A 26076-nucleotide genomic window follows, 5' to 3' on the forward strand; every position below is an offset into this window, starting at 1 on the left:
TGCCATCCAAATGGTGTCCAGAACCCAAATGAGCAATGATGACGCAGAGTTTGCTAGGCCGAAGTTTTGATCAGATTGCTTTCGGGAAACCTAGCCAGATTGCGTTGCGGGTAGTGTGAACTAAGACTGGTAATCTTGTGGTACTGCAGATCACTCGGTACCTAGCGAGAGGAGATACAAACACCTAAAATAGATCCGGCTTTTGGCACATGATCTTCCACCATTTTGTTGATTTACTCAAGGCCCTTACGACAAATTTTTCTGCACCAAGGTGTCGTGCACGTTGAATCTATATCTCCTGTAAAAACGGAGAGACGGCGGTACCTCAATCGGTTGCCAAACTTCTAGCTGGCGAACTCTTTAGCCGGAATGACAAGTTTAGCGATTTTATGCATTAATTACAGTTAGATTCTGGAGAAAGGTGAAGTCAACGAGAAAAGAAAAGAAAATTTCGTTAATCTAGTAAAAGATTATGAAAAACCCCGTCCCGCCCTGACGTAATGTGGAGAAATTGACCTTGTTTTATCGATTATCAAAAGATCCGCAACGATGATCTCTTGTTCGATCCGCAGGTGTAAATGATCGACTTTTGTGGGGCTCAAATTAGAACACATGACATGGATTCCTGCCTATTTTTGACTCTAGTACGATAACACGGGAGGTAAGGTACAACTGAAAAGAAAGAACAAGAAAATGTACGCAATCCTCTCTACGTAAGGTCCCAAGAAGCAGCCTGTTAAGCGAGATTCTGATAATTGCGAACACGACGTCTGGCATTCTTGTATTTAGACCTATACCTCGAAGGCATATTCAATCGATGGTGCTAAATTACGCCATTTATGTGATTTCCATTAAGCTAGTATTGTAACAAATCTGGTAAATTGGAACCTGAATTCCACATTCCAGCTAAGCCTTCTACGTATTAGGCAATTCTTCACATGCATATGTACGCCTTCTGATTCGGTGGAGGTAAGGTCTCGTATGTGTATATCCGAGTTCTCAGGCGGTGGTACGATAGTCAGAAACGTTCTTGCTCTTCTAGCAGTGCTGCTTGTATCAGGCTGAAAGTTTGTTAGGAGGAATTTGACAGATACCCCGGCAAATCCTCCAATTTCCTGTGATTCCCCTCCCCCCTATATGCACAATACATCTCTCTGTAGAGTGAGCTGTAGGAATAACTGATCGATAACTCCAGTCTGAAAAGTACAGAGCTTACTGTTGGTTCCTCTTACCTCAAGACCTCATCGATAAATCAATGACTTGCAGTTCCCTTGCCTCCAGTCAGAGAGCACAATGGAGGGAGTCTTCGCGTCAGCTTGGGATGAGAGCTAGGTGAGAATCTAGTTTTGGGTACATCCTTTCGCTTTTCTTTGATTGTATACCTCCTTTCCTCGGCTAAAAGTGCTGTCAAGTTTTTTGGCCTACACCCACTTTCCGCTTGAGTGAGGAGTACCAGGCTTGTGGTCGTATACACGGGATTGGGAATATGAAATAATGAGCTCCGAAACTTTCTACGTAAGTTATCTTCCCCTCGTGAAATCATGGCGTAACTATGCCTGCCCCCCACTCATGACTCCTTCTGATTCTGAGGTCTTATCTGGCACCAGAACTGAGCGCACGTTGTTTTTCAGGTTGTTCACACAAACCCAAATATTGTCTTGCCTTTGTTCGACTTTGCTTCGTAAATACGCTTTATATGTCACTACGTCACACGCTCGGTCAGAATATTGCAAATGATGATCATCACCAAAGCGGACTTCGCATAGCATGGCACAATCATAGTAGCCATGACGTTCAATTTTCCTTTCTGGAGGAGGAGTTGATCAAAGGGAGAGAATTCTCTGTTCGAAAGGCCGCTAGTAAAATCGAGTCGATAAGAATAATGTAGCTCGTCTAGCCATGACGTACAATCTTGCTTTCATCGACCAGTATTTGGTCAAAGGGAGAGAATTCTCTGTTCGAAGGCAGCTAGTCAAATCGAGTCGAAAATAATAATGTAGCTCGTCTAGCCATGACGTACAATCTTGCTTTCATCGACCAGTATTTGGTCAAAGGGAGAGAATTCTCTGTTCGAAAGGCCGCTAGTAAAATCGAGTCGATAAGAATAATATAGCTCGTCTAGCCATGACGTACAATCTTGCTTTCATCGACCAGTATTTGGTCAAAGGGAGAGAATTCTCTGTTCGAAGGCAGCTAGTCAAATCGAGTCGAAAATGATAATGCAGCTCATCTGGTAACACTTCGATGGAACCTATAAAGCTCATCGGCAGAGGACATCGAGCTAAACTTCAATAGTATATTCTAAACACAATAACCACATTACAGTATGTCTTCATCCAATAATCAGACTGGGGCCTATGATGTGTCAAGTTGTCCATTCACCCATCTAATACCTGGTACTATCTGTATCAAGCAACGCCGAGAGGCAATAGTTACTTACAGTAATCCAAGTTCATCTAAGGAAGACCCACGTTTTACATCTATTGAAAAAATCGTAGACGATGAAGTGGGCATACTTTCCAACAAAGCAAAGGCGGATCAAGAAAGATTCTCGAGATGGGCATCCTCGATTTCGGTTCATATCCCCTTCGCAGCTTTCAAGGGAGTGTACGGTACAGCTACGGATGCCAAAGGGAACAGCATGAACGTCTTCATACCTTATAGATCTCGAATCGGCCAATTTGATACAACCTTGAAGCCAAAAACAGATTCCGGCTGGGACAATACTGAATCAGAATATTGTCTAGCAGGAACAATAACTGTTGATGGAAAGACGCATGATGAACTTGTCAAAACAAGTGAGGCAGTTTCTCAACGCACTGACACGTGGGGACAGACATTGGTCAATTGCACAGTCGACCTTGGAACTGACCCCGACACAATGAAAACCGCCGAACAGATCTTGAAGGTGGATAAGCCAATCTTTACGTTCTCACCACAACACTACGTTGTGCAACCGGTGGATGGTACACATCCGGGTTTCAGGTCAACTTTAAGTACCAGGAAGCACGTCATTCCAGAATATCGGATTGCAAAGAACGGCGAGTACTGCAATCAGTCCAAGGTTATAGAGACCATGCATCCTGTGAGTTCAATCATGCCGTAGTCCAGATACATTTGGATGTGGGTCAGATACGTTGAAAAAGACTGACATACACTTTGTTCGACCACAGATGGCTGATGACGAGCCCGATAAGAGATAACTTCACGCATGACGTTGACCGGGAGGCGTCTATTCAAGACTGATCTTTCAACCGGAAAAATCATCTCCTTTTCGTCAGCATGTTAGTGGGTATATTTGGTGGTTAACGGATAGTATCATTTACCTTAGTCGAATAAGTGAGTTGGAGGATGAGGAGGACTTTACACCTTGTGCATATTAGGTAGATATACGGTTCATGGATTGCCTATAGTTACGAAAAGACAGCGATTTGGTCTGCCGTTGGGCTTCACACTGAGATCAATGACAACTCTCATGAACACAAAATCGCATATGAATTTACATACGCCCTGGAAGTATATCAGCTGTTCTACAAGCTATCAAAGAAAGATAAATCTTGAGCTGATAATCCTCCTTTACCTTGCACTGCTTTGGGGAGCTGAGATGCTTGATCATTGTCATTGATGGGTTGTACCGCCTGTCCGAATTGACTAGGCGTAATTGATCTAGAAGGTTGTAAAGATCCTCCAAATAGACCCAAGTCTTGATCTGGATTGCCCAAATTATTGATACCGATTCCTACTGCAGTCGAATGCTTTGTGGATGCACTTGCATCGCCATTCAAATCATCGAGTAAATTACTAGACCTCGAACTTGGTCTTCCCGGCGGAGGTGGACTAAGGAATGGAAATCCTCCAGTAGACACTTGCGAAGGTTTAGGTGGAGGAGCTAGTATCGGTGCTACAGGAGAAGGAGGTGCCGGCCATCTTTTGCCCTTGGAAGCGGATGCGCCGGATAGTAGTTGTAAGGTAGGCGTATGGTCTAATGATCCTGGTTTAGTATGATTCACGGGAGTTGATAGTGCGTGTGCTGGGCCTGGCGCCACCATTGCAGGAGGTTTGCTAGGTGTTTCAAGATTACATGTGTATGACGTTTGTTCGGACATTATTGGTTGTGTTGAATGAGATGAATTAGACTCAGCGTTAAAGGCTGAGAAATCTCCGAAATCATCGAATGTTGATGTTGATGCATGTCGTGGTGTTCCGAAATCATCGGAATCGATCCTTCCGGTATCAGCTTGCGTGGACGCAGCCGGAAAAGGTTTCGTGAACGATGAAAGGGCTGGTAAAGTGGATTGTGACAGCGGAGGGGGCGGTGAAAGCGATACGCCAGGTGTTCCAGATCTGGAAGGCACAAGCGGAGAAGCGATAACTGATGTGACTGGAGATCTCACGTTCGAAGGAACGCTTTCTCTGCGATTTTGACTAGGTCCGGCATCAAGCGATAGAAAATCGTCCCATGTGTTGGAAGCTGGTGAAGGAACATGTGAGGGGAATTGAGTTATCGGCGATTGAACATTTGTCGTGGCAAGTTCGGAATCAGCTGGACCATCGAAGTTGAGGTCGCCTAGCAAATCGAGATTGGTTGGTGCCGAGGGTGTCATACGCGCGACGAACTTTCCGCTATTCGATCTATAACCGATTGGCGCAGAACCTTTAGGCGGTGGAGCAAGGGGTTTGGGTAGAGGGGTTACCTTGGAATTCAACAAACTTTCCAAAGACGCAATATCTTCCCCGCGTCCAGCCTCTAAAGCTAGTAGATCTCCTACGCCCTTTTCTGGCGGAGGCGTCGACAACGAGGGGACTTCAGACAAAAACGAAAAATCGTCCGGTGATAGTTGCAAGTCTTTGTCATGTTCATCGTCGTAATGGGCTGGAGTAGTCGACTTATTACGGGATAGTCTGCCGAAGAACCTGGATACTGCTGATGGTTGATTTGGTGCTTGGGGAAGAGAAGTGGATGGACTCGAGTGTCCCATATCTTGGGTTATTTTTGGGACAGCTGTTTGGGTTGTCGGCAGGGCTGGAGAGCTAGGTCGTGAGGGCTGAACTGATATTGACGGTGCCCTGGAAGATGGTCTAGATGAGGTAGATGTTCTCATGTCCGCCGAGGCTCGCTCATTGGTAAGGTCAGGCGATGATATCGTCGTAGATTTTCTTTCCAGTACACCTCCTCCCGAAGTGGTGAGTTGTCGTTCAGGTACAGGTCTTTTTCCCCAGAAAGACCATTTACTCTTGTTGTTCACATCTTCTTGTTGCTGAGGAGAGATGTCGAGTACCGGTGCATCGGGCTCACCAAGCTTTGATCTACTGGTCCAAGATGGGTTCGATGGGTCATCGGAGAATGACAAGGGATCCACTTTGCCTTGCCGACGAGGATTTGTAAAAGTGAGAAGTGAAGTAGATGGGACAGGGTTGGGTCGTTGTAAGGCATAAGTGTAACGTTCGTGGGTCATGAGATCCGATATGATGGGTGGATAGGTATTGATATTAGAAGGGATAACTGAGAACATGCGTATTTGATCGGCACTGCATACTCTCTTAGCCTTGATTCGGATTGTTGCTGTCAGTCGATTATCGTCAAACTTACGTCTCATTATTCAGCTCCTTTACTTTTCCTTCGAATACCATTTCTTCCGCTCCAGTCATCTTTTCCAGATCTATATGTATCAATCCCCCAAGTAGATCAGTCCATGCTTTCGTCAATCCATCAATCTTTTCTTGAGGCTACATCATCGATCATGCATCAGTTTGATACCTTATCAGCAGTATTTCATGACACGCCATGACCACTCACAGCTCTTTCTTGCTTCACTTGTATCCTACGTTGCGCTTCCTCCCAATCATCATCCCCCTTAGGCCTTTCCATCACGGCAATAGGCGGTCTACTCCTCCCCCAACCCTCATCTCCATCTTGCTCATTGTCGTCTTGCACTTGTTTGTGAGGGATGATTGGCGACTGAAATGGACTCTGATCTCTATCATCGTCAAACGAAGCTTCTCCTCCCCATGATGGCATTTCGTCCTTCGGTGCCGTCCAAGAAAGGTCTTCTCCTCCCCAGCCTCCCGAGTCCGGTTTGACAGTAGTTTGACCAGTGCTGGGACCAGCATTGGTTCCCCACAGGTCAGCACTAGATGAGGAATAAGAAGGTCCAGCGGAGAAAGTTCCGAAATCGTCTCCGAATGAAGGTGATTTAGGTAAGGAAGTCAAGTTGGACGCTATTAATTCGAAAGATTCGTCGGCAAACGTAGGTATCGAAGGAGGAGTTGATTTGTGAAGAGCATCAGGTGATATAGTAGGGGATGTAGCTTTAACCTGCTGAGGAGATGAAGGAGGTATTGATGGACTTGTTGGGAACGACGAGTCCGGTTCCAACCAGTCTGAAGCCTCCTCTGCCCCTTGGATGGCAGGAGGTTTTGACTTTTCCTGCGGATAAGCTGTCACCGTTTCCGACTGATCCCTATCCCATGACGAATGTTCTTCTCCAACCCATCGCGGCGTATCTAAAACCTCTGATTTCACCTCATCGCCATTTTGCAGTGTATCTTCAGTCGCTTGTACTGGTGAACGCGATTGAGGTGGATGCGTTGTACCCCATGGATCGGATTCGTCGAATCTAGGTGGAGGTGTCGCTCGTCCAGGTTCAGGCATAGTCATGATAATGGATGAAGAAGGTTTAGCAGGTGTAGACCATGATGGTCCTGCCCATGGATCATCCATGGCGGCTGGATTTATATTGTAGTCTGATTTATGAAGGTCAGTATATGTCAGATGAGGTGTAAGACTGAAAGAGGTCAAACAAAGGTGGACGCGGTCGGTTATGGTGATGACATGACGAATGATCAAATTGTCGCGTGGTCCATGATCATTTCACCAGTGCTCGAAGCTAAAGCTTGCTTTGGTATTTTTCTGTCTTGCAAGCATTTATTTTGTTGACTTTACAAGCAATAGAGATCCTTCATGTCTACTCGGAGTACATATCAGACAATGAGTTGATCATTCTGACCAAGCGAATTTGATATACAATGACCTCAATAAATCCTTCAAAATCGATATCAAAAAATAGACCTCGTTCTTCTTCACTTTCATTATCAATATCAAGATCTCCTTCAGTATTATCATCAGGTTCTATATTTCCTCAAGCTCCTTTAGTTCCCCCTTTACTTACACATACACATTTACATACAACATCAAAATCCACAGATAATCTAGAAGAATCAAATATAGAATCAAATATAAAAAATCATCAAAATATATATGGTATTCATCCTTATTCAAATCCTATCAAAAGAGTGCTTTCATCTGGTGGGGGAAATTTAGAACCTATAATAGGAGATAAAGAAGAAGAAGAGGAAGAAAAGATTTATAAAATATCTCAACAGGCTCAATATGAGAATATACGATCAGATGAACGAGAAGAGGAAGAAGAAGATACGCATAATGAGATAAATAATGTTATTAGACCATTATTACCTATACCGAAAGTTTCATTCGTTGAGCCTTTTTCAAATCCATCAAGAAATGTTCAACGTACTTCGCAACCATCACATTCTGAATTAGAAATGGAAAATATCACATATGATGGACCATTTCAACCTCCTGATTCTAAAGAATTATTATCAATTATACTTAGTGTGGTTGGAGTAATGATTTTAGCAATTGCAGCTGGATGTACAACTATCTTTGATTGGGTTTTGTAATTGGCATCGATTGTCAACCGCAAGAAGGAAAACCAGTTGGTCAAGTGGACGGACTTTTGTCAAACTTTCCGAGATATCAAAGCACCTTGTTGTATACACAAATTATCACATAGCATATTACTGTGTATTATCTGTAATGAATATATCACAACATAAATGTGTATATAAAGGTGTCTTCTTCTATCAAAACTGGTTACGTAGACTTCATCAAAGGTGTCTCGTTTTAGGTATGTACTATTTCGCGCAAAATGGCTATATTCACACTTCCATCCTTCTGAAGACAACTCCTCTTCCACCACGATATGACCTTAACCTCTACCCAGACTGATCCTTGTCCGCCCGCTTCCGACACCCTCTCCATTATTTCCATCCGGATTGATAGGAATATCCTTCCAGCAATTGTCATTTTCGTCCCATATCCTCCTCATACCTTCTTTTACTTTTCCTTTTCTTTCCCATTCTGTGTGTTTGTTCGGTTTACTTTGATACCCTCCCTTTTTATTTGGGACGGGTAACGTTGAATCAGGGATGTGTTCTGGATTTGGTCTAGCCGGAAGAGGAGGCGCTGTGGTTTCAATGAAAGATGGATCAATAATTTTGATTACTGGTCTGGGTACTCTATCTTCATCTTGACTTTGAGTTTGTTGAGTCGGTATAGGAGGAATTGTTGAATGATCCAATTCAGTCATTGTTGAATTTCTTTTTCCATTATGTCCTGATATACCTGATACCATACTTTGTAAATATCCCACACTTCCATGTACGCTTTGAATTCCACTTCCTAAATCAACTATATTAGTTCTTCATCTTCTTTCTGGACTATCACTATCTTTCAAAGGTACATGTTTGACGTTTTCTTCATCATCGTTCATTGGCTGGCCAAGTACCAATGGCTCGTTTGTATGGCCTAATTCCGTGCCGTTGAAGCCAAATTCAGACTCCGGTGAAGTAGGTGCGAAAGTCCTGATGGTCATTGGTGCATTGGTTGCAAGATCAGCTGCGTTGGTTCTTGTGGTCGTATCTTGAACAGGCACAAATCTTAATGGCTCTCCGTATTGGTGATTTTGGTCATGAAGTAGAGTCGGTTGAGCATCTGCATAAATACTGTCTTCGTTTGCTTTCGATTCTCTAGTTCCACCTTCAGCTGGATTCCTTGCAATCACTCTATCTTGGGTTGTTGGCGGAGTTTGATGATACTTATGCGGCCCATCATTAGACATTGTTACGCCTAAAGTGCCGAGGCTGGTGGGAGGATCGATGAGACTCCATCTCTCGGATGCATTGTCAGGATTGGTGACATGAAAATGTCTATCGTCCCCTTCTGTCCATTGGCCCGGGACATGTCCAGGATAATCACCTTGCGATGAGTTTCGACCACTCTCATCGACCGATCGAGATTGGGCGGACTTTCGACCAGATTGATCAGCTGAAACGGATCTCCGACGTTGCAGAGAGTTCTTCTTGAGCAATACGTTCTTATGCTTTGGAGTTGAATTTGCTGATACCGATGGAGCAGCAAGTAATGGTTTGGAGGATTCCCTACTCCCATATCTCTTTCTTGCACTACCGTTTCCTTTTCCTCCAGATAGATGTCGGGGAGGCGAAGGCTTAGTAGGTGGATCAGTTCTCGATCTTGTTTGTTCGGTGATCACTGATGTCCATGGCAATTGACGATGCTCAGACACGACCTCTCTTGAATTTTCGGCTTGACCTTGAATGGGGAACTCCCTGTCTAGTAATTCCTGAGCTGGGAATGATGCTGCTGGTGAGACGAGGATAGGGGATTCTGATCCTCCTATGGAGGGTTCTCTCGGTACGTAAGAGTCGACTACCGATAAACCTGAAGAGGGTAATGAGAAGAAGATGAGGACATCTCGACCTTTCATTATTGGAAGTAAGGGCATCGAAGCGGCAAGCTTGAAGTGAAGATTGGTAATATTGTTGATGATGGATATGAGCAGGTTTGGATGTAGGCTAATTAGTCACGAAATGAGTTATCAGCAATAGCCATAAATGCAGAACTTCTAGCTCACTTCTCGACGACTTTCCTCTTCAGCGAGCCGCCTAACCATCTTCGCAGGCCATCAATCCAGAATCGATAAACACCATCGTGCACCCAGCCTTCCAGCTTTATCCCTCGAGGGTCATGGCCTTTCCAAACATTTCTAGATGATTTCGACCTTCCAATCGTATCTGAATCGTTAGAATCCGATGTGACGGTAACTCCAGTAGCATTTGTGCCGTTGCGAGCATGTTTGTTGCCCTTGTTAGGACATGACACGATAGCTTCTCGCAAAGCGGAGATGATAGCAGGCGTGACATTTGGTGGTGGGGAGATAAGCGATAGTCGATCGGGCACTATACCACAACATTAGAATGGTAGGTCTGCTCTACATCCAGTTGAGCTTACATGGGATAGATAGCGCGAAGAAGAGAGGTGGGTTCATAGAAGCCTCCGCAGAATATGAGAAGAGGAGATTATGGGCGTCTTTCTAGATACTCCAAACGTAAGCAAAGCGATTGGGTATCAAGAAGGTGTCACTCACTTTGGATCCTCCAGCTTGCACGTTCTCTACCAGAGTCCAGCCATGTATGCCCAAGATCGAGAATAGAGCAATCAGCAAGCGTATAGGGCTTCGCATGATAATCAGCTACCGAACGGGGACAGACTTTGCGAACAGCTTACTCCAGCTCCTGTGACCCTTTTCTTTTCCAGACTTTACCGTCCAGCTCAACCTTCCAAGTGAATTTATCTTCTTCTGATCTTTTGCTCAAGTCGCTCGCACTTTCACTTCTGGCGCCAATCCCCAGATTCCAATTTTCTTGCAGTACCAAATCTATAGCACTGATTGTGCTTGGTGGGAAACCTGTGAATCTCAGTCCGGAAGGGCCAAGGAGAGCCATAAGAGCATGTTTAGTTGATTTCGGAGGATCGGATCTCTGTTTGAATTCTTCTCTTATCATTAAGCCTGATCTTCCCATTTGAGGGGAAGTGACTAATTTAGGTGAAAGTGGACGAGCAGTCAAAGGGTGAAAAGCAGTAGATCCACCTTCTGAGATACTCCTTGCATGTTTACCTGATTTTCCGATTGATCCATTAGGTATACTAGGCGCTTTGAGTGGTGTGAGTTGAGCGTTGAGTTTCGGTAATTCTGGTGCACGATCTGACCAAAGTGGTAAAGGTGGTGGAAGCTCATCCAATTGTGACATTGCAGCTAAATATAAGTCTCTTTCAGATTTGGAAACGTAAAGTGTTTGAATTCGATTAGGTTGAAATTGAATAGGTCTGAGTCGATCTTCGTTATTCGCCCAAGCTGAAGGTGGTGGTTGAAAAGGTGTGACTAAGTGACTGTTCTCTTCTTGTTCTCTTTTCAATTGTTGTTGAATAGAATTATCAGATGAGATTAATTGTTTATTCCTTCGAAATGAAAACCAAGAACGTCTTTTCGGATAATGATTTCCTCCCATGATAGATAGAGATGTATTTGTAGCACTTGGAGATAAGAATGATTCAGGAGTTGGAGTGACGTCGATGATACCCTCTGGTCTCTTACTCCGAGTCAGAAATCTCATCTGAGGGGAATCGGAGTCTGGATCGGTGTGATTATTGGTGTTGGAGTCGTTATGAGATGCAGGGTCATCTCGCGACTGGATATGGTTTCGAGTTTTCATCCCAAAGGCCATCTCATATGTGTTGAGTTATGAAAGGAGGAAACGTTGAGTGATTTAAAAGTCGGTGACGAATGGAATGGTGCACTTGTACCTGCTGGTGAGTTGTTTGGTGTATCTGATATAGGGAAACGCACTGTTCTCTTATGACGAAGATCGCACTGTCAAACTTATCCAGAGGAACTTGGGGAGGAAACGGGAGACAAAACAAGCAAGCATCAGTGAGTCAGACACGTTCCTAAGTTGTGTTGATCTGTACACGATGATGTAGAGATGAACGCTGACACGCATAAGGTATTAGAGGGAAATCGGTAAGTTTGAGAGACAAAGGAGGTTAAGTAAAGAGAGGGACAATAGGGAGTCATAGCGTGAGCTCACACAATCAGTGACTACAGACAACAACAGAATAGTATGTCAATCGACATGACCTCGTTCCCCCCGTACATTGTCTTGACAATTGCATTTCATTGTATTCCTTCTTGCAGAACTACTGAGAAGTTTCCCGATAATTTCGCTCATTTAAACCTCGAACCCTTCGAGCCGTCTCTATCATCAGAGCTAAAGGTGGCCTCGATGCCGAACAAGCTTGTAAGTGAAGTCGATAATTTCATTATTGTCAGTCTATGCAACTCCTGGTATACCCCAAATCAATCAATGGATTTCACGATATCTAAGATTGTCTGCCAAGAAGCTTTATGCATGATGAAATCTAATTTGGAACCGAATCCCACGTGGCTCGGTGATCTTATATAATCGGATTTGATGTATTTACGTCATTCGCCATCATTCCGAAATTTACATTCGCAGCAGTAGCCAGAAACTATTATTATGCTGTGCCTCCTTGCATTTCATACTCAAACAACACCCACTCAAGAGTCTGACTAGAATCAAGACCCCACTAATTCGTCCCATCAGGTCCAAAAGAGGACCATCCTTTGACTCGATTTGGCTTTGTTCTCAATCCTTTGATCGCTCAATACCGCTCTCCCTTCCAGAGTCATCGATGCCTTGTCTTAAGCCACGGTCTTGAATTTGAATACTTTGTGATATGTTATCAAGCCGGTAAACACCATGTCAACACCACAACCACCACGTCTTCCACCTAGACGGCCAACTCCACAACCTCCTACAAACACAGATACCGAGCCAGGGGCTACATCCGACTATGTCACCGCAGACCCGGTGTCAACTCCTTCTCTACCTCTAAGACCCACTTCAGGTGCCGCTTCTCTCACTGGTCGCGCTTTACCCCACGAGGCTGTACATCGTACAGCTGGACCATCTGTACATGCAGGCTCCATCACACTGCCTCCACCTTTACCGCCCAGGACACCATCGGTTTCCAAGCCTGTTCCAGAACCAATCTTAGTAGACCGAGATGGGATAAGGATGGCAGAGGCCCTAGACATTCACAGACATGATGACCATTATAGGGAGACTGGTCCTGATCCTCTTGCTACTGAAGCAATCCATCAACCAACTAAAGACGTATATGTGGCTATCACACCGGCTACTCCTCCAGATTCGGAACATGGCTCTTCCCCTACTTCGCCTACCGCGTCTTCATTCGGTCAATCGGTCGAAGAAATGCGAATTTCTCCACCCGACCCGACTGATGTTCCTCATGTCAATCCTACTCCGACCGATGCTCCTTTCAAATCCTCGAACCCGTTAGAATCACCTGTACCTCCTCCATTGCCCCCTAGAAAGACTCATCCAGCACCGTCGCCTCCCAGAAGATCAAAATCAGCCAATGTGGCTCTATCTACTGTGCCAACTATCGGACCATGGGTATGGATGATCTCACTGATTTTGCTAGCCTATATGAGGGTATCATTTGTCACGCTGGCGTTAGCGAGTATAGCGGGATATATAGGGATGAAAAGGTTAGAAGAGAAGGCTGAAGTCTTATTGAAAGATCCAGAACCTGAGAATACTGTACCGGGAGGAATTAATGATCAACAAGCTGTCGAATGGGTGTGAGTCCTATATTTCTGGATTGTATCTGGAGGCTGAATATTTGCTGAGCGATAAAATAGAAACCACGCGCTATACGCTCTATTCCCTTTGATTTCGGAAGATGTTCTTGTGCCCTTTGTCGATTTGATGGAAGATGCATTAGCTGGCCAAGTACCGCCTGTAGTCGTAAGCTGATAGATATCGTTTCTGCTCATCACTCCTTAAAATCGAGCTGATGACAATGACCATCACAGACCTCGGTCCGACTTACATCTCCAGCATTGGGTTCTCAGCCTGTCGTCTTAACATCATTGAAACCTATGTCAGACGAGGAGTGGTTCTCGTCTTTATCCATGCCGACACCTACCAAACCGTTAAACTCGTCGGGTAGCATGAAATCGCCTTTGAAGAAAAAGGTAACGCATAAGCGAGAGGTTTCCTCTATGTCATCTGCTCCTGCGTCAGGGGCAGATATGATTAGATCGCCTTCTGCCTCAAGTACAAAATCTGGATTTGATACCGACGAGAGGATACAGGAAGCTAGTAAGCGCCGAAAACGTGATAGAATATTACAGAAAGTATCGAAAAAGAGACCGCCGATGGTAGATGGGAACAAGATCAATCAGGATCAGACTCTCAATCCGTCTCAAACTGGCAATTCAGTCGATAACGAAGAATCAGGCGTGACTCGGGATACGCATCATCATGGTGAAGAAAACAGTCAAGGGGACGAGGATGACCCGAATGCAGGACAATATGTGAATTATCAAGTTGGTTTCGAATATAGGAGGACCAGAGATGCTGAGAAGAAGGGAAGGGGACTACATTGTTTGGTGAGCCGAACTTTCGTACGAACATCCACCCTACCATGCTGTTTGGTTTGATATGCTTGTCGGCATGAAACCCCGCTCACAATCAGCCCAATGCTACAGGCGTATTTCGGATGGGGTATCAAAGGTGTAGCTGGCTCTGAGATACCCGTATATATCGATGTAATTTCGATAAAAGGCACTGTGAGCTCCGTTCCAATCAGGGATCGTTGACAAAGGCGAGGGAAGTAGGCTCAATAATATCTCATACTCATGTATAGGTCAATCTTCGGCTGCTGCTTTCAGCCACTCCACCATTTATACGTAATGGAACATTCTCTTTCCCAAGGCTTCCTGAATACGATGTATCCGCTCATCCTCTGAAAAAGGGTGCATTCAATGCTATGGAATTGCCTGGTATGAAGCAATATGGTGAGTGAACGATGAGAAATGTACAAACGGCAACTAATCTCAGAGCGACTGCAGTCAAACAGTCCATCACAGAAGTAGCCTCATCTTTCGTCGCGCCTGAATCGTATACACTCGATCTGGATAGATTACTTTTGGGCGAAGAAAGCGCTTTACGTACTCATAACATCGGCGTTTTGAGGATAATAATCCATAGTGCGGAAGGTTTACCCAAAGTGGATACCTTGGGTTCATGTGACCCGTATATCTCTATTGGATATAGTAAATATCATAAACCGTTATTCTCAACTAGGACTATAAGGGACACAAGAAATCCAAGATGGGATGAAGAGGCTTTCAGTAAGTGGAAGAACTTCCCCAAGCTCCTTGGCCCCAAGGTGGCGAACTTTTTGAATATGCAGTGCTGATGAACAGCTCGATCCTTGCAGTCCTTGTCTCCGCGGACGCCATAGAGGCTGGCGAACGACTGCGTATACGTGCATGTGACTCCGATAGATTCTCAGCGGATGATGCCATGGGTGTTGTAGAACTTGATTTGGCTGAAATAGTCGATACTCACTCAAGGAAGCTTCATCATAGACGGGATGAGTTTCAAGCTGATACTCCAGGGATGAAATGTTCTGGATCTTTGAATTGGTCTATCCAATTTCACGGTTTATGGCAAATGTCAGAGGAAGAGCTCAAACAACGTACAAAACAATCGAAAGTTTCTTCTGGAAGAGAAGATATGAATCCGCCTGAAATGGACAAAGTTCCTATCTGGATGGAGATGTTGAGTAGAATTGTCGATACTAAAAATGAGGAGAAATGGTATGCAAATCGAGAAAAGAAGCGCAAAGAAACACTTGCTTGGTTCACGGGTGAGAAGGAAAGAGACACGTTGGAAGTACAGGGTAAACCAGATGAGAATCTCAGAAGTGGAATTCTTCAGGTAAGTTCCATGTGAAATCAGCTATGAGGAAGAACTTCAAGCGAAACAAATGTTAATCTGTGTATACAGTTCCATATACATCAATGTATTGGTGAGTTTGGCCAAATTCAGACAGATCGAAACTAATCTAATTCCCTAGATCTCGAGGTTGAACCGCTTTCTGGAACATACTCTTCGCACACCGCCTCGAAACTTTCGTCGGCAGGAGGTAAACCGGCTTTAGAAGATTTAACGGATCGTACTCCCAATGAGAACCCAGAACCACCTTCTTCGTATTGCGAAGTCCATCTAAATGATAAGCTTGTATACAAGACACGAACCAAACAAGTTACTCCTTTACCTTATTTTAATGCTATTTCAGAGCGATTTGTCCGAGATTGGAATAATAGCAAAATCACTTTTGTTGTCAGAGATGAGCGAAATCGTGAACATGGTGAGTCATAGTCTCTGACAAAAGGCTGTTGTGCCAAGCTGACAGAAGCGATTGTTGTAGATCCCATACTAGGTTTAGTCGTAATACCGTTGAAGGAAGCTTTCAAAACCCGCAGCCAATCTACCAGGTATGATTATCCTTAGTATGCGAGTGATCTTTGAGTGTCGCGCTGACTTTAGGCTGATTAGGTGGTTCCCACTCGTTGGTGGTCTTGGCTGGGGTCGTATCAGAATATCGTTATTATGGAAACCGCTTGATATGGAACTACCTCGTGGACCGTCGGAATACGAAGTCGCGACTTTCCGATTAAAATCCTTATCTTTTAACTCACTTGGTGTAGACGATAAAGGTCTTTCGGTATTATTCTCGACAGATTCAGATAAATACGAATTAGGTACCTCTTCCCAGGAAAGTTCTAGCTCAGCGGCCCCAATGTCAGCCAGAACAAGCCTAGAAAAGATCCAATCATCTTCTCTTAGCTCACCTTCCAAGATTTCTCTATCAGCAAACGAAGAATTGGATGTTGAATTTGACTTATCAAGTAAACGAATTAGATTGGCTATAATGTATAGACATTCTTGTTCACTTGTCATTACGCTTTTACACAAATCTAGCGTTTTGGAGAAAAGGCGTGTTGCAGGCATGGGAGTAGTACGAATCAATAAGATGAATGATGGTTCGAGTGAAACTAAGATTGGGATTTGGGCCACAGAAGATGTAGAGAAGGTGATCAGACTTCAAGAAATGATGGATTATGATGAACAAGGAAATAATGAAGATGGGAATGGATATTTAACTAGTCCACCATTAGATAAACAACCAAGTTTCAGAAGACGTATATCTGAAAGAAGATCTTGGCCCGCTTCCCATTCTAGTTCATCTGTTAATCGAAATAGAACGACCTCAATATCATCAGTAAATTCTTCGAAAACTAGTCTAAACTCAATTTCGAATGAATCAATACCATTACTTGGATATGCTAATTTGAAATTTAGGTTAATACCTGGAGTTAGTAGAACACATCGTAAAGTTGCTAAGAGAAATTTGAGATTTGCAAGAGTATATGAAGTTTGGGAAAGTGAAAAAGAGATTCATATGAATTGGGATAAAATGCAACAAGGTGAAAGATTAAAAACTGAATTAACAGGACTGAAAAGCGATTTAAAAGATATGAAAGATAAAATCAAAGACGATGACGATTCTTCTGATAATGGTGAATCAAGTAGTGATGATGATGACATCGAAGATGGAGAAGGGAAAGAAGAAGAAAGAGAATTGATTGAAGATGATATAAGTGATTCAGAGGATGAATTAGATAAGAGATTGTCTGAAAGAAAAGCACATTCTCACGCTTTACATAAAAGGGTAAGTTTGATTCCCTCAGGAATTCAACTCAACAAGATAAGTTGCTAATTGTTTGAATGATTTCCCTATAGCATAAAGGTATTTTTCAGTTGAAGATAGCTAGAACAGGCCGTTATATGAAAGATAAAATCAGTGCAAAAGTTTATTCAGCAGCACATAGTGGTGGAAATAAAGATCAAAGTAGACCAAGAGGTACTGATTTAGAAGTTGAGCGTGAAGGCATATCAAATTTGTAGATTCCTTAACATTTGGATTCAGCTTATTCAATCAATCAAAAACACGCAATTTTTGTTGTAACTTTTTTGTCTGTCCTTTCTAGCATACATTAGCATCAAATTTTTACGTACACGAACACATTATGTTATATCATGATAATGAATTCACATCATGTCATACCTTTCTAAATCTTGTCAGTGAAAGCAGGAGCGACTGCAGCCTTCCATAGTCAATCTTCAATGGAGAGTACTCCTAGTCACAATGACGATTCCGTCAAGATTACTGTACTTATCTCATATAAGCATTCTTCTGCTGTGTTCTTTATTCCACATTGCGCTCATTCATTGTCGATCTTCAGGCAATCAGCTGGGAGACGATGCATGAAATTCTTCGTCATTGTTGGGTGCAAACAATTCTGAAAAGTAAAGCGATAAGGCCTCTCTCATCTCTGTGAGCGCATCAACTTACGTATGCATCGAAAACTCTACTGCTGTACTATACTAATATCAATATTACACCTTGAACTTCCGATAACAAGAGGCGGGCAAATCCAAACTTCCAGAAACTTTCATGTTTTACGCCTATTGCACAATACCTAGTATCCAACGTATCTCCATCCCAAATCTACCTGTTCCTGCGTAATTCCATGCCTCATAGCATGTCTAGCCTTTTCACCTCCAGCGTCAAGCTTAGCATTCTCCCTTCGAACGTAAAATCGGTAACCCGTGATGATAACCAAGAATAAAACGTTGACTGCAAGGACCATACCGAAACCGGCGTAGAAGTGTGGTGGGGCATACCATACGTAAGCTGACCATACGTTGGAGGTCCCACCAATTGCGTTGATCAAAGCTAATCCAGCAGCCCGCTTGGGGTATGGTCGAGCAACGTGTAGAGATAATGTGTTGTAAATGAATAATTGAGGTACAACTAAAGAGAACAAGTGTAAGGTCGCGATTACGTGGATTTTCGTAAGAAGACTCACCATTGGCTACGGGCGTCCACATGATCGCGAAGTATCTAGCACCGATACTCAATGTCGAAACAGCAATAATGTAGATAACGATACCAATTGACAAGCAAATAACCATCGGAAGGTAAATTTTGCCGTTTCGCTGTGTTCAGTACAAAAGGTCAGGACGGATTCGAGCACGTTAATGATTGGTATTGACTCACATCGGAATACCATGACAATCCGTAGAAGAAGAAGCAGACAAAAATGTATGGTGGAGCAGTTAACACCAAGGTAATGATGTTGTCATAACCCAAAGATTTGATAATGGTAGGGAAGAAGTTTCCGACTGAACCCATAGCTTGTGAGCAAATCATGCAGGCAATCATAGTGTATACCTGGAATACAAATTCGGGAATACATCAATCTTGTGTTTAGCGTCGAAGACTGGAATGAACATGCTTCACATACCTTTGGATCGGCAAGGGCAGAAAGGTAAGCTTTGATATTCGACACTTCCTCGTGCCCCTCAGCAACACCTGCTTCTTTCTCTAACCGCCAGACAGCGTAGTCTCTTTCGACAGGAGTAAGCATCTTGGCGTTGTAAGGATATTCCGGCTAAGACGAAATGGCACTCTGAGGTCAGCTGTCCGGAACTTATGAAAGGGGCAGGCTTATATGAGCACTTACCATGAAGAAAGCAAAAACAATGCCGAAACCAACTGTGGCTACACCTTCAATGATGAACAACCACTGGAAAATTCAATCATCAGCATGTTTGTTCAATTCAGCGATCATGGCGCGAGTGAAAGAGTATAGACACGGTAACGATATACGGCAATGCTATGAAGGCAGACTCACTCTCCATCCTCTGATACCATGCTTACCGTCCAGCTTCAGTACACCAGCAGCGATCAAACCACCAAAACCGTTACCAAGTTGTTGACCAATAAACAGTCCAGCGTATCGTTTACCCAATTCTTTTTTAGTGTACCAGGCGGATAGGAAATATAGACAACCAGGGAAAAATACAGCTTCGGATGCACCGAGAAGAACCCGAATTCCCAATAGAGCATGATAGGATTGAACAGCCGCTGTACAAGCGGAAATAGATCCCCTGCGAAAGCAACTCGTATCAGCTTTCGCACACAGACGACCCAGCAAAAATCACATACCAGGTTACCACAGCAATACAGATATAGAGTCCGGGTCTGCTGAAGTAAGAGATCAAGTAATTGGAAGGGATCTGGAAGGGAATGTAACCGGCTAGAATAGTATAATGAGTGGATAAGCTTTGTTTAGCGGTAGTAGCAAGCCAAAAAAACCATTATTACTCACCGTACAGGATAGCAATAGCTGAAGCGAATTGCTGCGTCGTCATATGGAGATCATCCAGTATGCCTTGTAACTTAGCTGCAGCTAAATTCTGTCGATCGATATCTACCAAGAGTAAGTCAGTCCCGGTTGTGAACCTTTTGTAGTAATCCCTCAAGCTTACAATTCAAGACGTATAATACCATGCTAAATTCAAGGATAGATCAGCTTTCCATTTCAATGTACAACGACGATGTGTCCTCTTATGACCGAAACTTACATGATAGGCCTATAAACAGTAATGATCAATCAGTTTTTGACCTGTACTGAAAGAAATGCAGTATGATCACTCACAGAATGATTGAATCCATCTTCCTGACCATCTTCTTCTCCATCTTCTTCATCTCATCTTCACTCATATCCTTCAACGAATCAGGTAAAGGTTTTTCACCATTAACAACTTCAACATGTTTAACTTCTTCTTTCTCTATACCTTGATCAATTGAGGCAGTCGGTTCAAGTATGGTCGCCATGATTTATCAATGTCCTCCAACTAACAGTACAGTACAAGAAATTACGATTTCTCAATTTGGTTGTGGGGTAAATAAGGGACCCCTCCATACTCAAGCATCTTTATATACATATTTCTTAAATGAAAAGCCAAAATATCTTGACCCTTATTCGATTGATGAAGAGGGAAATATCATTAGGGTTCGGCCCGAAGATTGAAAGATCATTGTTACCATTTTAAGTAAGTGTTTAAAAAGATAATTCCAAATTTCGGTTTATCCTGTGAAAATCGGGAGTCCCTCATGTGATTTTGAGGGGAAGATATCGGGGCCAACCGAATTATATCGGTTTAAGGATCAGATAAATACCAATATCAATTGTATATAACGTAATAATGGTTAAAGATTTGAATTTATTGAAACTATAAGGACGTTTGTGGAATGACGCGTTTGCTACTCCCTCAAATGATTTCGGGGATCCGATAACTGTTGATAATTAATCTTGAATGCAAATTGCCATGGATCGATAATTGAGGTTCACGTCCTGCCCTTCATGATGCAGATCCAGTCAGATTAGGCTCTGTAAAACATTACTTACATCCAATTCCCTTGACCTATCATCAATACTACAAATTGAATTTCATACTAATTTAAAAGTACCGTTATAGATCCTTGCCAAGCCTTTTAATTAAGCACATTTGACCGATTATCGGACCATCGGAGAAAAAGGAATTATTCCAAATTCTCCATCCGACATAAACTGTAAAAAGGTATACCGCTTTGAATCGCACAAAGCCTTGTTCCTCTTGTCATGACCGGTGAAACGGTGCCGGGTGAGAACAGATGATCGTCCAGGACCGTGTCATGATCTTTGTCCTATTATGGAGAACACGACAGTTTGGTCTTCGACCTGCTTTGCTAAGATATTGCCACTGAGTCGGGTATACCGAATAGATGCCGATTTACGGTGTGAGTAAATGGCGATGAGGAGATATCAGTTATCACGGGGTGATATGACCCGTCAATGAGATCTCGGATCTAGATCCAAGACTAATTGAATGTATAATGATCCAGTAGATAGACTGCACAAGAGAATCCAAGATGCATTGTATTGATTTATATATATGGAAAGCCGAAATGTATAATAAAATTATTTACACCACTTATAACCTATGACCTTTGCTCAATAGCAAACGCATAAGCGTTTTGGAATAATCTAAACCAAGGTCCTTTTCCTTCTGCTTCTTCTTTCAAAGAATTGGGGAACCAAGAATTACTATTTAGTTGAGTAACTCGTTCAGGATGAGGCATGATAGCAAGTACTCTACCATTTTTAGATTGTACAGCAGCTATACCTTCTGGACTTCCATTTGGATTTTTAGGGTAAACATTTGTGATTTCTCCCTTTGAATCTACATATCTCACAGGTATTAAACCATCTGTGGTCAATCCTTCCAAAGTTGCATTCGAAGAATCGAAAGATGCTCGACCTTCTCCATGAGCTACTGCAACAGGGATGATAGTATCTTGCATATCCTTGAAGAAGATTGAATTGGATGAACCAATCTTGACTGTGGATACTCTTCCTTCAAATCTCTCTGATCTGTTCGCTTTGAATGCTGGCCAGTTCTCAGTTCCTGGAATGATTTCTTTCAATTGACTGAAGAATTGACATCCGTTACAAACGCCCAAAGCAAATGTATCTTCTCTCTTGAAGAATTGCTCAAACTCCTTTCGGGCAACTTCGTTGAGTAAAACGGATTTTGCCCAACCGTTACCAGCACCAAGGACATCTCCGTAAGAGAAACCTCCACAAGCTGCTAGACCACTAAATTGGCTGAGGGCAACTTTCGATGAGATTATATCTGACATGTGAACGTCGATAGCTTCGAATCCTGCTGCGTGGAATGACCAAGCCATTTCAATTTGACCGTTCACACCCTGTTCTCGTAGTATAGCTACTTTAGGTCGAGCGACATCTGCTTGGGGGGATGGCAAGAATTTGAAAGGCACGTTGTACTGTATACCTTCGTCTTGATCATCGAGAATAGCGTCAAATTCTTCTTTAGCGCCTTCAGGTTGGTCTCGAACAGCTTGCATCTTATACGAAGTCTCGGCCCATAGTTGTTGTAAGGCTCCTCGGGTGGAAGTGTAGATTGCCTCCGAGTTATGGATGATGTTAACGGTTTGATCTTTTCTGCCTGTTGCTTTACCGATCACGTGGATATGCGTAGTTGGGAAACCGGCTTTGACGAATGCATCGGTGAAAGTCGTCAAATCGGCTGTTCGGACTTGCATGACAGCACCTAATTCTTCGTTGAAAAGGGAAGCGATAGCATCACCTTTGGTGTTGATAGCGTCGAGAGAGACTTCGATACCTGATCTACCAGCGAAAGCCATCTCCACCAAAGTAGTAAACAGACCACCATCGGATCGATCGTGGTACGCCAAAACTGTGTTGGAAGTCTTGAGAGTCTGGACAGCAGCGAAGAATGATTTAAGGTCAGATGCTTCTTCTACATCTGGAGCTTCGGAACCAAGTTGTTTGAAAACTTGAGCGATTGCCGATCCACCTAATCGTTGTTGACCACGAGCAAGATCAACAAATACGAGAACAGTCTCTCCAGCGTCAGTCTGTATTTGGGGTGTCCAAGTTCGATCGACTCGATTGACAGGCGCGAAGGCGGTAACGATCAATGAAAGAGGGGCGGTGACTTGGTTCTTCTCCCCCTTGGAGCCAGACCATTTCATGGACATCGACATGGAGTCTTTTCCTACAGGTACTCCAACACCAAGTTTAGGGCACAAATCCATACCCACAGCTTGGACGGCTTCGTAGAGCTTGGCACCTTCGCCTTCGTGCGAAGCCGCTGACATCCAATTCGCACTAAGCTTGATCTTGCTAATATCCTCGATGGATGAGGCGGCCAAATTTGTGAGTGATTCAGCGATCGCCATTCGAGCAGAAGCACCGGCGTTGAGTAAAGCGAGTGGAGTTCTTTCCCCCATGGCCATAGCTTCTCCCACAACGGTGTCGAAACCGTAGGAAGATTGAGTAACGGCAACATCGGCTACGGGTACTTGCCAGGGACCAACCATTTGATCTCTGCCAACGAGACCTGTGATACTTCGGTCACCGATAGTGATCAGGAAGGATTTGGATCCAACACTCGGCAGTCGAAGGACTCGGTTGACGGTTTCAGCCAGAAGTGATGTGGTGGGTGCTCCTTGATAAACTGGAAGGTATTTGTAGAGGGAGGAGTCGAAGGCGTCTTGTTGAGGGTTGATAGTAGTGGCTTCTCGGTGCATTCGAGGTGGTTTACCGAAAAGTACGGGCATGGGGATATCAATAGGGTTTTCGCCAAGCAATCGATCAGTGACTACCAATCGTTCTTCCTCGGTGGCAATTCCCACAACTGAGAAAGGACATCTTTCTCTCTTACAGATTTCTTCGAAGGCAGGAAGATTCTCGGGAGTGACGGCGAGCACGTATCGTTCTTGAGATTCATTACACCAGATTTCCATGGGGGACATACCGGGATCATCGACAAGGACATCTCGGATCTCGAATACAGCACCAAGACCAGAATCATGAACTAACTCGGGAAGAGCATTGGAAAGACCACCAGCACCCACATCGTGAATGGATTCGATAGGGTTTCCAGCACCATCACCTCGAGCTACACAAGCATCGATGACTTGTTGACATCGTCTCTCCATCTCAGGATTTTCTCGTTGGACCGAAGCGAAATCAAGATCGGCTGAACTGGCTCCACTCGCCATGGAGGATGCTGCACCACCACCTAAACCGATAAGCATACCGGGACCACCAAGGACGATAACTTTTGAGCCCGGTGTAATCTTATCCTTTCTAGCGTATTGAGGTCGGACATTACCAAGACCCCCAGCGATCATTATCGGCTTGTGATAACCTCTCCACTCCTTCCCGCCATTATCTGTAGGTGTTTCTAACAGGAAAGTCCTGAAGTAACCACCAAGAGCGGGTCGTCCGAATTCGTTATTGAATGCGGCGGCACCTAATGGAGCTTCAATCATGATGTCAAATGCTGAAGCAATATGGGCAGGTTTTCCAACGTCTGACTCCCAAGGCTGCGTAAATCCCGGGATCAACAGGTCGGAGGTTGTATATCCAGCAAGCCCAGCTTTGGGTTTAGAGCCTTGGCCGGTCGCTCCTTCATCCCTAATTTCTCCTCCCGATCCCGTAGCTGCTCCAGGATAAGGTGAGACAGCGGTAGGGTGGTTATGTGTTTCCACCTTGATCAAGATTGGGTTCTTTTCCACCTTTGAGCTATAAGCCCAATCATCCTTTCCGTTGATAGCGAATCTAGTAGTTTCGTATCCTTCTAATACTGCAGCATTATCCTCGTAGGCTGATAAAGTCCCTGCTGAGTTTACAACTCTTTCGGTATTTCTGATCATGCCGAACAAACTGTTCTCCTTGTCTTGCCCGTCAATAGTCCATTTAGCGTTGAAGATCTTGTGTCGACAATGTTCGGAGTTGACTTGAGCGAACATGAATAATTCAGCATCCGTTGGGTTTCGTCCAGCAGCTAAGAAAGATTCGACAAGGTAAGGAATTTCGGTATCAGATAAGGCTAAACCTAATCTAGCGTTTGCTTCCCCAAGGACCGCCGTAGGATCTTGAGCACCGATGATCGGAACTGTGACAAGAGGTGATGGGTTTGGTGGGATGGGTGGGAAGACAGTAGCTGATGGTGGAAGGGAGGTGTGAACCAGTTGAGTCATTCGGTCGTGGATGAGGTGAAGTTCATGATGAATTACGGGTAGTGAGATGGGTTCGGAGGAGGTTATGAGGTATAAAGCTCCACGTTCCAGACGAGTGACATGCTCTTTGAGTCGACAGATTTTGGCAATATCGGTAGCTTTTGATGACCAAGGAGAAATGGTTCCCGCTCTTGGTAAGATGTACAAGGCATTGGTAGTTCCACCCACTGAACCTTTCATGCCATCTCGGATAAACGCTTTTGTGCTGTCTAGTTGCTCATCATCTCCGTAAGCTAAGAGAGCATTGAGAATAGCTCTTTCTTTTGATTGGTCATCGGCAAGGAGAGCGGCTGACTTTTCAGAGGTGGGATTGACGAGATGAAGATGGACTGCATCAACGGAGGTGATAGCGGGAATGTGAGCTTGAAAAGCCTTGAGGAGGACATTTTGTCGAGAAGAGGTGATTGCGGAGGATCCCGGAAGAACGAGCATGGCTACGGATTTTGAAGCGATATGTCAGTACTATACTGAGGCTACGAGCTGTCGGATGGAGACCAAGATCCAGTACTTACTGGGCAACGTGCTTGGCTTAAGACGGAAACGCAAAGAAGGGTGAGAGGGAAGAGATACGATTTGGCGGTATTGGTAGTTTTCAGATGAACTTGCAGTTAGCAAGTCCAAGTTTGGACAGACCAAGGGGAATTCTTGGGTTTAATAAGGTGGGTTTGATGGCAAAGCCAAGAAGAAAAAGAGGTGAAATGGAGTAAGTATCAGTAGGATGAATTTTAGTGCTGCATGCTGAAGGTGGACTCAAAATTCCTCTCAAAATGTTATATATTTTACCCTGAAATGACTCGTATCAGGCTTATTACGTAATAAAGATGAAGACGCGCGAAGATCATTTGTATTTGTTGTGCTGTCAAGCTGGATTTGATAAATTGCATGAAGAGTAGATCAAGTGCGGCTAGTGTTACTCCATAGAAAATTGTCTGGAGCAAACTCCAGTAAAGAGGGGACCACCTGGTGTGTCGCTTCGTCATATT

At 43.9% G+C, this 26076-nt stretch overlaps 8 protein-coding genes across 8 annotated transcripts; 3 read left to right on the forward strand and 5 right to left on the reverse strand.

The window, feature by feature from the left end:
• Positions 1-2326: 2326 nt before the first annotated feature.
• Positions 2327-3203, forward strand: I206_105859 (uncharacterized protein; the record flags this gene model as incomplete). Its single annotated transcript, XM_019156409.1, has 2 exons — positions 2327-3085; positions 3174-3203. The coding sequence occupies 2 exons, from the start codon at positions 2327-2329 to the stop codon at positions 3201-3203; spliced, it is 789 nt and encodes a 262-aa protein (XP_019010211.1).
• Positions 3204-3530: 327 nt separating this feature from the next.
• I206_105860 (uncharacterized protein) lies at positions 3531-6721 on the reverse strand (the record flags this gene model as incomplete). Its single annotated transcript, XM_019156410.1, has 3 exons — positions 3531-5529; positions 5591-5727; positions 5798-6721. 3 exons carry the CDS (start codon positions 6719-6721, stop codon positions 3531-3533), a joined length of 3060 nt encoding a protein of 1019 aa, XP_019010212.1.
• A 305-nt stretch (positions 6722-7026) lies between these two features.
• I206_105861 (uncharacterized protein) lies at positions 7027-7701 on the forward strand (the record flags this gene model as incomplete). The annotated part of the gene is made up of 1 exon (XM_019156411.1): positions 7027-7701. The coding sequence occupies one exon, from the start codon at positions 7027-7029 to the stop codon at positions 7699-7701; it is 675 nt and encodes a 224-aa protein (XP_019010213.1).
• Positions 7702-8009: 308 nt separating this feature from the next.
• I206_105862 (uncharacterized protein) lies at positions 8010-8435 on the reverse strand (the record flags this gene model as incomplete). Its single annotated transcript, XM_019156412.1, has 1 exon — positions 8010-8435. One exon carries the CDS (start codon positions 8433-8435, stop codon positions 8010-8012), a length of 426 nt encoding a protein of 141 aa, XP_019010214.1.
• A 69-nt stretch (positions 8436-8504) lies between these two features.
• Positions 8505-11274, reverse strand: I206_105863 (uncharacterized protein; the record flags this gene model as incomplete). Its single annotated transcript, XM_019156413.1, has 5 exons — positions 8505-9675; positions 9735-10059; positions 10112-10193; positions 10248-10335; positions 10388-11274. The coding sequence occupies 5 exons, from the start codon at positions 11272-11274 to the stop codon at positions 8505-8507; spliced, it is 2553 nt and encodes an 850-aa protein (XP_019010215.1).
• A 1167-nt stretch (positions 11275-12441) lies between these two features.
• I206_105864 (uncharacterized protein) lies at positions 12442-17532 on the forward strand (the record flags this gene model as incomplete). The annotated part of the gene is made up of 12 exons (XM_070203200.1): positions 12442-13349; positions 13410-13515; positions 13584-14162; positions 14262-14342; positions 14420-14570; positions 14625-14906; positions 14996-15498; positions 15568-15589; positions 15638-15931; positions 15992-16058; positions 16120-17296; positions 17368-17532. 12 exons carry the CDS (start codon positions 12442-12444, stop codon positions 17530-17532), a joined length of 4335 nt encoding a protein of 1444 aa, XP_070059301.1.
• Positions 17533-18107: 575 nt separating this feature from the next.
• On the reverse strand, positions 18108-20311 carry I206_105865 (uncharacterized protein; the record flags this gene model as incomplete). Its single annotated transcript, XM_019156415.1, has 11 exons — positions 18108-18442; positions 18498-18627; positions 18689-18862; positions 18936-19082; positions 19155-19217; positions 19326-19581; positions 19640-19730; positions 19803-19904; positions 19963-19985; positions 20059-20067; positions 20133-20311. The coding sequence occupies 11 exons, from the start codon at positions 20309-20311 to the stop codon at positions 18108-18110; spliced, it is 1509 nt and encodes a 502-aa protein (XP_019010217.1).
• Positions 20312-21457: 1146 nt separating this feature from the next.
• On the reverse strand, positions 21458-25525 carry I206_105866 (phosphoribosylformylglycinamidine synthase; the record flags this gene model as incomplete). The annotated part of the gene is made up of 1 exon (XM_019156416.1): positions 21458-25525. One exon carries the CDS (start codon positions 25523-25525, stop codon positions 21458-21460), a length of 4068 nt encoding a protein of 1355 aa, XP_019010218.1.
• Positions 25526-26076: the final 551 nt, after the last annotated feature.

The sequence above is a fragment of the Kwoniella pini genome, chromosome 8 (assembly GCF_000512605.2).
Source record: "Kwoniella pini CBS 10737 chromosome 8, complete sequence".
Taxonomy (NCBI): domain Eukaryota; kingdom Fungi; phylum Basidiomycota; class Tremellomycetes; order Tremellales; family Cryptococcaceae; genus Kwoniella; species Kwoniella pini.